Consider the following 16,174-nt stretch of genomic DNA (forward strand, 5'->3'; position numbering starts at 1 on the left):
ATCACAAGTGGTTAAATTTGCAATCATAGAGTGCCACAATAAATGGATTAAAAGGTACTGTAAAACAAGAAATATCTGTGGCATGAAATTTTCGCAAATTGGAGCCGTCGCAAATTGGAGCTGACGGCTTTTTTTCGCGGCATGACGTTTTTGCGAATTGCCACTGGCATTCATTGCCTGTAGTGCAGACAAGAATGTGTGCATTTTAAGCTTGAGAATCTTTGCTGCTCGCAGAATTCGCTAAAATTTCATGCACACAAATATTTCTGGTTTTACAGTATGTGTGCCCGTCGCATTCATGTTGGGACCAGAGTTAATGTTTTGCCATGTTAAATTGGGGAATTGCATCTGATCGCAAAATTTACAGAAATGAAAAGCCCGCAAAATATATGGCATATGCGGTATCGCCCTTACAACAAGGGAGCCAATCTGTGTGTAGTTTTAGTCTATCATTATTGTCTTCTAATAGTGCCAATGGTATTTTGGATTAATTGCCCTGAGAAAGTCAATGAACTTCAAACGTCTTTTTATGTGCAGGATCTAAAGATCTTCCTGAATCATAGGCAATACCTCTTTGAGATAAGCAGTTTCTGCTGCATTCCTTTTTAGTACCAAAGAAACAGAATCATTTGATTGAATATATTGAGGAATGTTACATGGAGTTCTGGATGTTATAAAAGGTTTCTGTCACATTCAAGCATTATCTATAAATGATTGCAGCTCTTGTTTGTTCTGTAAAGTTTTTCTCACCACCTTCTTTATCATTTTTAAGCATGGTCTACCGGTAATAGGGATCCTGACTCTTGCATACCTCTCTCTCACCCCTGCTCAGGTTTTGGACGAAGAAGCCGAGGTCTTTGTTGTTAAAATGTGGCGGCTGCTCATCTACGAGGTGGAAGCGAAGAAGCACGGCCTTGTCAGGTAGTGGGCCAGTCCCCCACAGCCTGCCAGACAGAAAATACCTTGCAAACAAAAACTTGATACTAGACCGTTACTGTGAAGCACCAAGGAAGTGATTTGTGTGAGTATGAGGAAAGGAGAGGGATTGTGCAGAGTTCTGCCTCAAGCATCGACTCGCAAGCAGAGGAATCCGCGGTTTGGTCGGCATATTTGACCAGTGTCTCGCAAATGGGTTTTTGACAGTTGACAAGCTGTCACTTCCAGTGTATCAACTTCAGATTTTGCACATCTTGCGTCTTGGAGTCATCAAGCAATTGGCTGATCTAGATGTGCTTTGAAAGTGATTTTCTCTGTGACTGGGTAAAAAAAAAAAATCAAGTTCACCATCCATGCATTTAGTCTATAATTCTATGTTTGTGAAGTTCACAATACTGGCCCCAACCCCTACATCATGTGTTTGTCTTGTCTCGCACCGGCCAGCAGCACGAGGCTGTCTGTCCGTAGGGCTGAAAGAGCTTGTCCATTCCTTCAGTTTTTCCTGCAGAGGATTTGAATTAACATGTGCCACTCTTTTTTTTTTTTTTTTTTTTTTTTGATTGCTGGTCAAGATAATGTTCTTAGCTTGTGAATAAGGCATCTGCTCACAAAAAGGATAACATTGTTGGCCATTGTAAGTATGTGTTTTATGCGCTTCATATTTGTTTGTAACCTGCAGGAAAGTGTCATGAAAAGTGGAGAGGACTCTTGAGAAATGGAAAAGATGTTAGTGATGAAAAAAGTGACAGTCTGCATTTTGGATTTTTCTTCTTTTTTTGTTTAGTTGTGTCACCAAAATCTGGTCACAATCAGATTAAAATGGCATGAGTTACGTTTCAGTTTTGAAGGTGTCTATGAAGATTTTCGAATTGAAATTGTGTTTAAAGTTTGATTCATCTATGTCAATTGCTACTTCTGTCTGAATAATGTGGAAAACAGCACTTGCTTGGGGTTATCATTGTGCGAACATGTCTGAGAGATGTAAAAAACATGCGTGTAAAATTTATATGCCAACTGCACCTTCCGAGATGATTGGTTGACTGACCCACATCAAAGAAATCATCAAATACACTGTAGTTTACTCTAGAAATCTTATTGAGGAAAACTGGAATGCTTATTGATCGGTCAAAAGGGAGCTTTAGGTTTTCTCGACACGACATTCTGAGGAAAGAAACCTGTGCAACTTTGCTTATCAAAATCGACCTTGTGTCGTCTGAGTTTGCATGGTCGGTCCTGGGCCATGTTTGTCTCCACTCAAATTCACACCGCTTAGAGCACCTTGATGCTTTGATCATATGAGTGCGCCATTTTACTTCGTATAGGCTGCATCCTCGCATAATCTACAGCTACTTTGCAACACGACACAGAGTGACTAGAATGGCCAGCAATCATCTTAAATGTGCTCGTCACAAATCTAAAGCTCCTTTTTTTTCACACAAGAGTTCAGCAGAAATGGGGGATAAACATAAAGGAACACCGCTTTCTTTTTCGTTGATGTTGTTTACAAGCTGTGGGTATGCCATTGAATCTGCATTGTACATTTTTCATTGGGAAACCACACCTACTAATGAAATTTATGGTGTGTATAACCAAAAAGAATGCATTCCCAGAAATGGCATGTACAGGAACAGAATAATGACATAGAGGGATGCAGAAGGAGAGAGAGAGAGAGAGAAAAAGAAAAAAGGAAAGAGGTACAGTCAATACTAGGAATAAAAAGGAATATGCCACATTATTGCAAACTGTTATAATAATGCTGCTTCTGGGAGTACTGTGCTGTCTTTTAAAGAGAAAATCTCATTCATGTCACTGTGGATCATTGACTGTGTTCAATGCACCTTTTCAGAATCGGCAGCTCCTATGAAATACTGTCAATGCTTTTGTTTTGTTTTTGTGTTTTCTGAGAAAATGCATGTATCAAAGAGTTCCAATGGAATAGTTGTCCAAGTTAAGGTTTGGGGTGATTGATGACAAGCAAACCAATTAACCAACAAGCAAAAATTACTTTCCAAAACATGTTCTCATTTGAATTTCAATTCTCTTTTTTTTTTTCATAGTTTGCCATGGAAATAGAATAAACAAATTAATCCAAAGTGGAGTAATTGAATAATTGACATGCAGGGGAAGAAATTTCATCTTTTGTAATGTATGATTTTCTGTGTAAATAGTTCAATGTTTCCCTTTTTTCCACATAAATGAATAAATTGATGGAATTTATTCTTGAATATGACTGTATTTCTGGCTTGGAGTCATTCCTCCATGAGTGCCTGTTGTATGGAGTGTGATCACGGGGCTACTTGTGAGGTTATCCTGTGCTTATATGTTATAAGATTTCTCGTTACATGACCCTGCTGAGGGCATGTGTCTGTGTCAAAGAAGAAAGAATAATCCACATGTATGTATATATATAATTTATTTTATTTTATTATTTTTTTTTTTTTTGGGGGGGGGGAGATGGTGATAAGATTTAGTATAATGTACTACCATGTTACGAGTCAGATAATGTATGTGTATTTACACACACACATGTAGGTCCTATATACAGCAACCCACACTAGGTCGACCTCGCACAATATCATGTAGAAAATAATGTGTGTGTGTGTGTATAAATATGTATACAATATGTATAATGATATATATATGATATATATATGTTATACATATATATCATATATATTTTTGTGTGTGTATTTCATCATGAGTTAGACCAAATCAGGATATCAAATCAAGAAACCATGACAACAGTGAAATGAAGGACTGATTATTAGTTTATTGAAAAAATATACTTGTACATGTACACCATCCATATGATAAAGTGGAACTGTTCTTGCCAATGTGAGAACAATTTTCCTCAGGTTTGGTTTCAGATTTCATTTCCTGCAAAAATGCATACATACATAATTATTATTATTATACAGGCGGTTCAAATTGTAAATTTCATAATCTCTCACAAAGTCGGCATGTCACTCTATTGAGTCACGTGTCTGAGATTGAGCAAAAAAAAAAAAAAAGATTACGTCTTCATAGTTTCCAGAGCAATGAATATTTTCACTGCTACTCCCTTGACAGCAGATATTATCGTGACCAAAACAGTAGTTCTAATTTTCATTTTCTCTTGATTATCATATAGGCAAAAAAAGAAAAAAGGACAAAAGTGCTTTTGTAAAGTATGATGAAAAGTAAGTCTTGTTGGCTGGCCGATGAGAATAAAAAGAGGGAAAAAAGACAGAAAGAGCTGCCAAACACAACAGGACACTTCCATATCACTTTCTGTGCGGACTATGCGCGTGTTCTTGAGGAAGGCAAGACTATTGGACGATGAATAAGAAAAATACAATGTACAAAATATAATGTATTAATAATGTGAACCAGTGAATAAAACCAGGAAATGTCAATCATGAGGCGCCTTGATCGAATCATGATCGTTGTGCCCCTGTAGGTAGGGAATGTAATGCTCATTGCCTGGTCCGTCGGAGGGGACAACAATATAAAGAAGATTTAAGGAGAATTTCACAAAATTTCATTTTTAAAAATGAAAAGTAGACGTTCCATCAACTTGTAACTGACACATGTAAAGGCAATATCATACCCCCTGCTCTCTGAAAGAGGTAAGTCGAGTGCTCTTTCATTACGGTATAGAAAAGTGACAATATGTTGAAAGCATCTCGGCGGAAGAATTTCATGAATTTGAATGTTGAATTTTCTTTGTAATTCTTTATACTGTTGTCCACAATGACGTCATGAAGTGTAGAAGCCTCCTTATCCGGCTGTGATGGCACCGAAACTTTAAAACTTTGTAACTTTTGACTCGAATATCCGATTTTTCACTGATGTGTCCTACTAATATTGCTGCTTTCACTGAATCCGAATTCATATTTTTGTTTCTGGTTTCCTTTAAAGCCGTCGGGTCATGTGGTTGCTTGCTTCCACATTACTTCATTAGCGGCCACGTAATCTAGCTCATAATTTGAATCAATTTGATTCAATATATAAGGAACAACAGCAACTACAAAAAAAAAAAAAAGGAATGTTCTGGCAAGGTATGGCGTCTGAGTGTTTTTGATCTATATGATGACACAGTACGATGTATTCTTATCTCCTCTTCTCTCTCCTTGTGCAATACACATGAAGAAAAACTCGTGGCTCGATAGACAATTTCAAGATTCTTGAAAATTTGACAATTCCTATACATTAGAAGGTGTACATTATAGTGTATGCATTAAAGGCCAAAACGAGAGAAAACGAGCTTAAAGAACAATTACGAACCAGTTAAAAGTCTGAAAAGTAAGAGCAAAGTTTGATAAGTTTAACATTAAAAACTTTATCAAAATCGGATAAAATCGAGAGAAGTTAAATTGTGAAGTTTCTCTAGATTTTCACAAAACAGTTTTTGAAGAGTCGATATGAGTATCCAAATGAGTGAGCTGATAATGTCATCGCTTCATTATTTGTCATTTACAGGAGTTTACACACAAAATCTTCATTTTTTTGGGGGGGGGGGGTGGAGGGGGGGGGTTTCCCAAACTCAAATTCTAAAATATCAAAAAAAAAAACATAAATAAATCAAAAAGTGTGTGGTAATGACATCATCAGCTCACTCATTTGCATATTTATATCAATTGTTGTCGGACTGTATCGCAAATCTGTAAAATTTCATAATTTCTTGATTTTTTTTTAAAGCGATTTTGATAAAATTTTCATTGTAGTACTTGTAAATTGCTCATCCTTTTTTTTTATGACATTAAGATTTTCCTGGTCCGGAATTGTTCTTAACTGAAACGTTACGGTGTCTCGTAACGTTTTCATCATGTTTTTATGTAAAACTAGCCTTTATTGCCTCCTGCAGCATTTGAACTGGACATTGTATAGATAAAGCACACATTTTTGTGTGTGTGTGTGTGTGTCGATATGTCGACTATAGTTTGACAGCAGATGACGAAGCACACTGCAGCCCCATGCAGCATGAATAAAATTGACGTCGTATCCGATTCTCGTAAACGGCGTTCCGTGGTGTCGTAACGTTTACGTGAAGCTACGTAGGTTCCTATCTCTATCTAAATAGGCAAAACGCGTTCGTCGTTATAGCTCCGGATGTATGTTGTATCACCTCGGAAAAACATACAGGACATTTCCGGTGCTGTGCTGTGGAGACACCGATATGCCCTTTTTGAAGTAAACCAGCTGACGACCAGTCCAAGTGCGCTCTGAGGTCACGACGAACGCGTGACATTGATGTTCTCGCGCACAGATCCGCGTCGCTTCTTTCACATCGTACACCGACAGCACACACGTTGCGGCTTGCTGTCTACTTCCGGGGCACCAGTAGTCATCAGTTCCGGGTAGGTCTCGGTCGTGATAGACTTGCAGTGACATATCTGGAAGGATAAGGCAAGAGGCATATATTTGATATTGTCGGCAAAGGTGTAAGGGATACACAACACTTTTTAAGCTTTGCCGGTCATCTTCGATGCTATTTTCATGCTGAATTTATTGATTTATTTTAGAATCATACGGTTCACGACAAATGATTACTAAATAGGAAATAGGCTTTATGTATTTTTGACAAGTACAAGTGAAATATAGTGAAAGGGGAGACAGAACGAAACCGTCACATTCAATTTGTGGTAAAGATGGAAGTGAGTGAAACAAATGCCTGGAAATTTGAAAACTATACATCATAACCATTTTACACTTTCATCCCCATTATTTGTATGTTAGGCATGGAGTTCCATTTTTCTTTGTTTGGTGTTTTTTTTTTTTGCTTGTTTGTGTTTGTGTGTGTTTGTGTGTGTGTGTGTATGTGTGTGTTCATTTAAGACAAGCTATTATTCTCTCTTCACTCAGTAGCATGGTCATTATTTTTGAACCATTGTGGCATCTAATAACGCACTGGTATTCTAATATGGATGCAAAATCAAGTACAAGACTCTCATTTATGAATAACGTTGTGATGGAATATTATAATGAAACTTCACTGCCAAGTGAGTTCTCGTCCCTATAAACATAAAGTTCAGAGAGTACGAAGGTGGAAGCAACGCGCAGCCGGTCGTCAATATGGGCAAAAATAAAATCGCGCTCTCGAGATACGGGTAACGCGCAGGTGCTCTCACAATATGCAGGAGGCACTCTCCGCTAGATACATTACGTTGTGCCTGGTAGCTTTCTTTAATTATTCATCAACTGCCCATTCACGATACTCTCATTTCGCTAAACGGATGGATTTAGAGCGCAGCTCCTCCGAGAATTCATATGAGGAATTTGGAATAGAAGGAGAGAGAAAGATTATGAAGAAAAAACCTAAAATCTGACGTATTTGGGTCATTTCATCGCGGGACTCATCAATTTGATGACCTAATTATGTGGTGCTTACGAATTAAGGTGCGCTGAAATATCCTCCACCGCCGTCCTTGCTATAAAATGTGTGAATAAGAGATAATAATGCGCGCTTTTCATTCTTTAACATATTTTGGTGTCCGTGTCTTTGTGTTTTCATGTGTGTTTCATGTGTGTGTGTGCGTGTGTGTGTGTGTGTGTGTGTCTGTTGTGTGTCACGTGAGATTGGAATGCTGTATGGCGCCATTTCCGACACCTCATTCAATAGTCTGCCTGTCATAAAACTTTTTTTTTTGCCTATATAATCCATATCACCTTCACTTCACGTGATATTATATTGTATGTTTGTTGAAAATAATACTTCATAGTGAGAGGACTTTTATCTTGAAAGTTCTCTAACTGATTGAGACGTGTCATCTTTTTCGCGCGTTTTCTGAACACTGAATTTTTTCAGTTTAATTATCAATGAATGACGATGAATTTACATCATGTTTTAATCAATTCTGATAAGCCATTTCATAAACTCTCCACTCCAACTTTCTTTATTTCTTGAGCCTTTTAAGTGCTAATATATTGATATAGTTGACCAAAAAAAAAAAAAAATGAATGATCGCCATACACTCTTTTCTTTCTTGATTTTATTAATAGCTGAGTCAATGTCATCTAAATTCCCAAATGTTATATTTTCGACAACATTTTTCGTTCGAATGTGAGTCGCAGGGGTATCTTCTTTTGATCTACAAAGCCAAAGTATAGGTATACAAGCATCAACTATTCACATGTCGGTACACGGCATAAATCTATCTTTCCTCTTCCTATTGATATATTCTTATTATTGATAGTTCTGTGTTGCATATTTCTATGCAGCTTGCAGAATCCATAATAGTGGATTCATGCAAGAAAAGTTGTATACAGTTACATTCTACATACTGAACGAGCTGGAGAGGTGGAAGATGAAGAACAAACTTGGTATTTTGCATTGACGCATTAAAATTTATATCCCTCTTGTTTTTAAGAGCTATATCGTCGTTTGGTTTACGTCCATTTTCTCGTTGAAATCGACACTAGGATTCATGTGCTATACTTCTCGTAGAATGTACGTAAACAACAGATATTATACAAAAGGCTATATAACTGGTATAAAGTCGCCATGTTTTAGCTTGTACGTAAAAATGAGCATAATGCAAAATGATAAATTATGATTAGTTTTATCAAAAGATATAATCGATTATAAATTTCCTTACCACACGGGTTGCCATAGACTTAAAATTGAAATCAACTATATAATCAATTACAACTCTTCATAAAAAGGGCCCCAGAATAATAGAATGATTACTCTTAAAAGGGTATCCATCTTCTCCGTTGATGTACTTCCCGCCTTTGTAGTAGTCCAAGATGATTTCCATGTGCTGGAAAATCTCGCGTGCTGTCCACGTGGCACGTTCTGAAGTGCAAACAAACAAACAAACAAACATAAACAGAGAAACACAAAGTTAAAGTGGTGGTGAGAGTGATTACATTAGGCCTGAACCAAAAAAGTAACGTTTTAGCTTGTACGTAAAAATGAGCATAATGCAAAATGATAAATTATGATTAGTGGAAAGACAAGATACGATAATCTTTTTGTCCCCTTCTATCAAGTAACAATTATTTCCAGTTATAGGAGGTTCTAGCATATGATATTATTGTGATACTACTTTGATACTATTAGCTATGATTTCATTTCACGTCATATAATGTGGCCCAGAAATACTCAAGTAAGACTTCAATTACACTAACTATACATCAACTCCTCCGGACGGGTTGATTGCGAATTACGACAAATAAATGAAACAACAACAACAACAGCCACAACAACAACAACAACAAAGACAGCATTACACTAAGTCACTCAGTATAAAATACTTTGGTGCCGTTTTCATTTGACGTTTGCAATTGCGACCCCACCATTTACAGCTAGGCTAATGTGATTCAAAGATAGCGGTAATATCACAGTTATGACACTTTAAATAAAATGGGCTAAATATCTACAATAATTCACATTCAAAATGCTTGGGATGCCCACCTTTTTTTTTTCAATTACTGTTTATGTACACGAATTTAATCCGACACTACAGACACCACGCATTACGTTCTTCAGTCAATTTTGCATTAATACGTCAATACTACCACATTTATAAAGTTTTCTGCGGATCTTGTCATATTATGACATTGCAACAATGGTCTCACTCCAACATGTATATAACCATTCATTCATTATATAAATGAAAGCCCTCGATACTTGCATACAGCTTCTTTGTTGATAGTATCAGCATTTGAATATCAATTAAGTGTCATAATTAAGCCAAAGTCTGCCTATTCGCTATTTGGATATCAATGTTTTCTTTCAATCTTGCACCTGGCATTATCTGGTCGTCTTAACATGAACATAATTATTGTGGTATAATGTTAACATATTAACTTACGATTACATTATCTTGAATTGAATATTGTGAGAGGTTTTGAGCGATAATTATGATAAAACTGCTGCTCCGGTAAAGATATGCAAGCTTCAGTTTGTGGCCCTTAACGATGAAGGCTATACCAACGGTCATTCTATACAGTGACCATCTCCCTGTGTGTTTCCTCTCTCCCTTTTGTGTGGCACGAACAGCCTTAATTCCCACTTTTTCGTTCTCTTTCTTCACTTGCCGGCACAAGCTAAACACAATAATTAGCATGTCATCGCTTTTGTAGCAAGGCCCCCGGGAAGAATGACACGTGGGATAGGATAAAAGAGAGAGAGAGAGAAGGAATGGAAAGGATAGATAGATGGATTGAAACAGACAGAAAGAGAGCGAGACAGGGTGAGAAGGGGAGAGAAGGGAGTGAGTGATGACTTTTTCTTGAGTTCAGTAAATATTTGCGAGATTTCGATTCCCAATCGCAGCCCCTAAACTAGCCCGTAATTAGAGTGTTTCTATGGAAAGTTGATAGCAATGTCAAGTTTGAGTAAACATCATATGACCCAGGAGCAATCTTTGTTTATCTGTGCTGTCAAACAGTCCGCTGCTACCGGCCACTCCAGTTTTACCCAGCTGTTGTTTTTTTTTCCCTTCATCTTCTTTTTATTTATTTTCTGAGGTCAGTTAAGACCCATTTTATCAAATACCACGCGCCTAGGAGTACAGGCAAAGCCAACCTGTCAACTCACCGAGGTTGCCGAAACAATATTGACGGACACTTAATGCGCCAAATCCCCTCTCAATAGAAGATTGATGTATACTCCTCATTGGCATACATTATTTCAAAATAATAACATATACCACACTATATATCACACTTCCGCAAACTCTAAATTCAATCTTAACTCAGTACTACGTGAATTTCTCTCCGTCGCCCTCCCCCTCTTGTTGTGCCATATGAGTCTTGTAAATAATCATTTTCTGAAAGACTGCGTATCTGCAATTGAACTCGTGCTATAATATGATTATTCATCACTGAAAATTCCGATGACAAGGGTTTAGTGTCCGTTCAGGACGCTGCATGCATAATTGGAACTATTCAACACAGGTATACTTTTCCACCCATATGGGACAATTCAGTGGTTATTCTACTCGACCAGGAAATTCGTGAGTAGTTGGAGGGTCCATTGACCTATCGAGGGGGAATTTGTTTTGTTGCTTTTTTTAACAAGAAATACACAAGGACCTTTTCTTTTTTAATATTCGCCACTACTGTAAAAAATCTATCAAGAGAAATTCATGACATGCGGTCAGATCACTTGACTTTCATTTCGAGGTAACTCTACCCAAAAGATTCCATCCGGAACTACTTGGAGAACAAACTCTCATGAAAATATTCCCTAGTGCAGTATCTACATGACGAATTATTGCACGTGGATAGACATCTGATGATGTTTTAAGTCTACGTGTCTGCAGTGGGCAAATTACCACAAATATACTGTTTTCAGCTATGAATCTATCCAAGAATTTTATGACATAAATCATTTGCTAGCGCTCCACTTTTAAAATTATAGTCATATATAGAACATTTTGATATAGCAATAGGCCTACTTATAAGCAATCAGCATTCGTCAATTCACAGATTCCTACGAAAATGATTATGAAGGAGGCTTTGTAGCACCAGCCATCTTTTCACTTTTTCACTTTTTCATACCATTGTTTCTTCTTCCTTTCTGCTAATCATTTACCTCACATACGTAGATCTAAAGGTCCACCTCTGTTCGTGACACAATGTAAGCACAAATCTTCGTTAAGTGAATAGGCGCGAGCAGGGTAGGAATTAAGACACATCCCTGCTGCGAGCAGGCTCTGCTTTGCTTTTTTTTGTTTTTCATTTATATTCGGGCACATTGTTCACTTACTGGTGTGGTTCAACAGCCTCCCAACGAGTTCCTCCATTCCACGCGGTGCGTCGAAAAGGAGAAGCGCGTAGAATGTCGTGTGCGAATGAACCACGTTCGATATCTCGCTGTAGTCTACGCAGACCCCCTCTCTGCACGGTGTGAAGATTGTCTCATTGGTCCCGACCTTCAACGCGCAGTCGCTGGTCGATGAACACGACCGGAGCCCGTCGTCGATATCGTCCAAGTCGCTCAGTTTGAGCTGCGAATCGAGAAATTAGATACAATACACAGAAGATGTTAGTTCATGCTTTCCAGTAAATCTAGTCTTTGTGCGGCTGTCTTTGTCAAAATGTTAAAGGTAACATTTACTTAATTGCGGTATTTTGCCACAATCATGTCAATGTTTTAGTATCGACAGTTACTAACGTCAGTCCTTCTGGGCTACGTAAATGATACATCGTTGCCTTATTGTGATAAATGCAACCAGCGGCGACTGGTTGATGCGTTGTCTTATAAATTTTGAGTCTAATTGAACGAGATGAAAACAATAAGGAATTTACCCCAAACATTTCCGCAAAAGAAAGAAAAGAGCCAAAGAATGACTTCTAAAGAGGCTAGAATCAATATTTTTGTATGTTTTATAGTGCAGAGATGATGGAAAGTGACCTGTTTCTGTATTTTCACCACATTTACATGGTCGACAACGCAGTGCCCTTTATCTGGAGTAAAAAGGTTAATCTTTTGGTCTCTTCATTGTATTGGATAGCCGTGTTTTCACCCTTGAAGCCATCAATATTTATTCGTTGAAAAGTATTTCCCAACCATTTGAATTTTTAAAATCACTATATCCGCTGACCTCCCCGTTGACGAGCACAAACTGTGACATCTTGAAGTCGTGGATGGCCAGGGATCCCAGCGGAGACTCGACCAGGAAGCTGAGGAGGCGAGCGACGCCGAAAGAGACCTGGTAATGACAAGTGCAGACGACAGGATTGCAGGTTAGATGAGATTTCTGAAAATTATGGCGACATAGAGGAGTCCTTATCATTATCATTACTATTATTGTTATTGTTATTATTATTATCATTATTACTATTATTATTATCATTATTATTGTTATTACCATTATCACTATTATTTTCATTATTCTTACTGTTATCATCATCATCATTATTACTATTACTTTTATTATTATTATTATTATTATTGTTATTATCATTGTTATTATCGTTATTATTATCATTATTTGTCATTAATGGGAGGATAAGATTCTTGGTTCAAATATCAAACGAAGATTTCATCTTAAATGGGAAGGGCATTCATGTAGTACAAGGACTTTTTTATTTGTTTTATGTTTCTTAACGCGCGAAATTCCTCAGGGCTAGAAGAGGGGAAAGGTAAACGTGTTGGTACTGGTGACGACCCCGCATGACACATATTTCAAAGACAAAATGAAAAACAAAAGCGAGACCCTCAGTTTTGGTGACATCCACCTTTTCTACCCTTATTATCCGCGGTAAAATATTCCATATTGTTGACCTGCAGATTCATCGAGATGATGCATGTCCTTGTCTCTATATTCCTATTGATAAAATCCTCTTTCCTCTCTCATTTCCCTTTCCCTTCCTTATCCTTCTCCTTCGTCTCCATGACGTAAAGCTTCAATAATGTCATGACTCATTCTCACTGAATAAATCCCGATACCCTAGGTTCATGAATGAAGAAAGCGAGTAATTCCTGGTCCTTAAGTACTGTCACCTTCAGTGTACGATTTACATAAGTGGTGACATCAATACAACAAGCAAGACAAGGGCGGCGAAAGGGCAATTAGGGGAAAGTAACCATGACGACGGCAATGCTACAAAATTCAAGATATAACGGTCAACTTGAATGTCCGTGGGTCATGTTACGTGGCGTCGTGTGTTAAGACAGTAGAAGAGTCATCGTGGTCGAATAATTTTATCATACTCTTTCTTGAAAGACTTAATTCTCGTTTTACTCTCTGTACACGTAGAATGTCACAAAGTTTAATACGCTTATGGCAAAGCAGGTATGATTCCGGTTCATACACATCATATCTAGCGCATTCCCCTCAATGTCTTACCGAGTCCAGGACAAAAGAAAGACAGGCTCTTGTGCAACATATTGGGGAAAAACACAAAGAAAACAATAAGTTATTCCCTTCATATTTTTGACACGAAGCAAAAGAGTGAAAGGTGTTTCTAATTAGATATCACTTTTGCGTAATTGTATGGGAATGTTATTTCTAAAGTACCTGTACAAAATAAATGTCATAGCAGATGATTTATTGAGAGACTCACAATAATCTCTGACACGCGCCTGAATTTTAAAGAACAGAGGCATGTTATGTAGCCTTGATTTAAAGAAAGTTTAGGAGCCTACCTATTTCTTTGTTGCATGTAAGTTCTCCTTTAAGACGGTTGTTAATGTTCTAGGACTCACTGGCCGGAAGGACCCAATTAAGTATGTTTACATGAAATGGAAAGTGTTTGTTGTTTAAAGATTGCTCTTATCAATACGAATCATCCCCTCTTCCTCTTTCTCCTAGCCCTCCTGTTCCCCTATACACATGCACCATGAATGTCGTGACGTCAGAGGCAGAGTCGTCCTGTCGTGATAACGATGTAACATTTTCTCGAGAGGGTCACGTGCTTGAGCTTGAAGGAAACGCACGGGCTGATGGGTGGTCCTACTGTTGAATGAATCCATCATTGCTGTTCGGTGCTTTTGAAGAGCGACTTCTACAAGTCGATTTCAAACCTCTAATGATTCGTTCTTGTCCTGAGACTTGGTTTTTCTCTTATCCTCCTGCCATTAATGTTGTGCTGTAGTGGAACTGTTTCGACAGTACTAGATTGATTCAGAACTGTCTTAATAAAATCTCACAGATACAGCATGCCATTATATTAAAACGGCAGTTATGTAATGATGGATAAGTGCACAATGGACACTCATAAATGACTTTTATGCATGTTTTGATTCTCTATCTTTTTAAAGAAAAGTACAGAGATGATTTGAATTTGCGTCATGTTACATGCTGAAAAGAGGCAGGTATAATCTGAAAGATTAAAAATCAGAACCTATAGCAACCTTATTATCATATATCATAACTTTCCTTGTTATAATACATTATAACTTTCCTTGCGGGGAGATGAACAGTTAGAAATAATAGAATCACGTATTTGAATAGAACAAATAAACTTGATGGAATTTATTTCTAAACCTGATGGAATTTATTTCAATTGGTCTTTCGTTGACCATGTGGAAGTTTCAGTCTTTCTCAGTTTATAGCCTGCAGAAATTGGATTGCCTTAAGATGGGCTGCAATGCCCTTTGTTGCCACTTACTTGAATACTACATTTGGTAAAAAAAAAAGAAAAAGAAAAAGAAGGAGAAAGAACTTGCCTTCATCAACGTTCAGCTTAAACAAAGACGGCCTTATTTATTGTATTTTTGATGAACATACAACGGGATGCGATTGGAATGCAAAGGCTCGCCTTTCATCGAGTCAATTTACTAAATCTAACGTTGCGCTAGACTGTTCTTGTGATCTTAAAGTGTTAACCTACACAACGCGTCATTTGATAAGATGTAAAACGACATTGATGCTGATAGAAGTCATTGTGGTCAATGCCCTTCTGCCCATCAAAATATGGACGAACCAATCCCCCGTTTTATTGCAAGTGTTGTTTGTTTTTATTGAAAGGTATTTGTTGAAAGGTATTTATTGAATAACATATATTGCAGCCAGGAGGCTGAATTGCGGACATCTAACAAAAATCAACAAGAATACACTCAAATAAAGAAACATACAATGTACAATAAAAATACTAACTATTGCACAATAAAGTTAACCTTTAGCATTAACAAAACAAAAAAACAAAATAATACAGTTACAATTATTCACACCTCTGTTCTTGTTTTCATATGTCTTGTTTGTTGTTTGTTTGTTTGGCGTGGTTTGCTGTTGTTGTTTTTTTTTTAGAGAGAGATAAATGTCTACTGCAATCCACAAATCTAAGACTTGCAAGGTATGAAGCACAGGTAAATAAACCCTCAAAGGCCCTTGATGACTAAGAATACCAAAGGAACTCATTTTCCCACTCCGGTGTATATTCTATCTTAACAGGTAATCCCGAACGTGATGCTGAGCAGGTGAATCTGGGTAAAGTCTCTTTGCAAATTATCATTAAAACTTTAAGAAGGGAAGAGAAGATTTGGCTGTATCAGTGGCTGTGACTCACCCGAAGACGGTCTTCCCACGGCATCTGAAGGTAGTTGAGGAACGTGAGCGGGGTGCCGTTTTCCGCTATGATCACTATAGAGGGCGGCAGACCGCCGTCCGCCGCCTGCTCTCCAGCTTGCTCGCCATCGCTCACGCAGAATCCAAGTAGCTACGGAAATATAATTGAAAGAAAGAAAGAAGAGATGAGCAAAGCTGGTTATAGATTTCTTCATCTAATCGCTGATTCACGCAGCTGCATAACTGAGTCATTCATGGAACCAACTGAGCATAGATCTGTTGCTCCCAAAGTA

At 37.7% G+C, this 16,174-nt stretch overlaps 2 protein-coding genes across 5 annotated transcripts in view; one reads left to right on the top strand and one right to left on the bottom strand.

The window, feature by feature from the left end:
• Positions 1–3,171, top strand: part of LOC140236065 (RNA-binding protein 25-like) — a 31,347-nt gene extending 28,176 nt beyond the window's left edge. For all 4 annotated transcript variants that reach the window (XM_072316039.1, XM_072316053.1, XM_072316061.1 and 1 more), the window contains one exon: positions 833–3,171. In XM_072316039.1, the coding sequence (XP_072172140.1) occupies positions 833–925 (93 nt within the window). In that variant the 3' untranslated portion in view covers positions 926–3,171. The remainder of the gene's footprint in view (positions 1–832) is intronic.
• Positions 3,172–6,039: 2,868 nt separating this feature from the next.
• On the bottom strand, positions 6,040–15,906 carry LOC140230451 (extracellular tyrosine-protein kinase PKDCC-like). Its single transcript, XM_072310608.1, has 5 exons — positions 15,883–15,906; positions 12,474–12,581; positions 11,636–11,876; positions 8,606–8,713; positions 6,040–6,311 (listed from the first exon to the last, which is right to left on the bottom strand). The coding sequence occupies exons 1-5, from the start codon at positions 15,904–15,906 to the stop codon at positions 6,040–6,042; spliced, it is 753 nt and encodes a 250-aa protein (XP_072166709.1).
• Positions 15,907–16,174: the final 268 nt, after the last annotated feature.

This window comes from Diadema setosum, chromosome 1 (genome assembly GCF_964275005.1).
Source record: "Diadema setosum chromosome 1, eeDiaSeto1, whole genome shotgun sequence".
NCBI classification, from domain to species: domain Eukaryota; kingdom Metazoa; phylum Echinodermata; class Echinoidea; order Diadematoida; family Diadematidae; genus Diadema; species Diadema setosum.

What these genes read in the sequence shown, in the direction of transcription:
- LOC140230451 (XM_072310608.1), bottom strand. Translation starts at nt 15,906, where the DNA reads ATGCCGTGGGAAGACCGTCTTCGG. An exon ending in CGTGGGAAGACCGTCTTCGG is followed by an intron (nt 12,582 to 15,882) that starts GTGAGTCACAGC and finishes TGTCATTACCAG; the next exon opens with GTCTCTTTCGGCGTCGCTCG. An exon ending in TTGTGCTCGTCAACGGGGAG is followed by an intron (nt 11,877 to 12,473) that starts GTCAGCGGATAT and finishes CTCGATTCGCAG; the next exon opens with CTCAAACTGAGCGACTTGGA.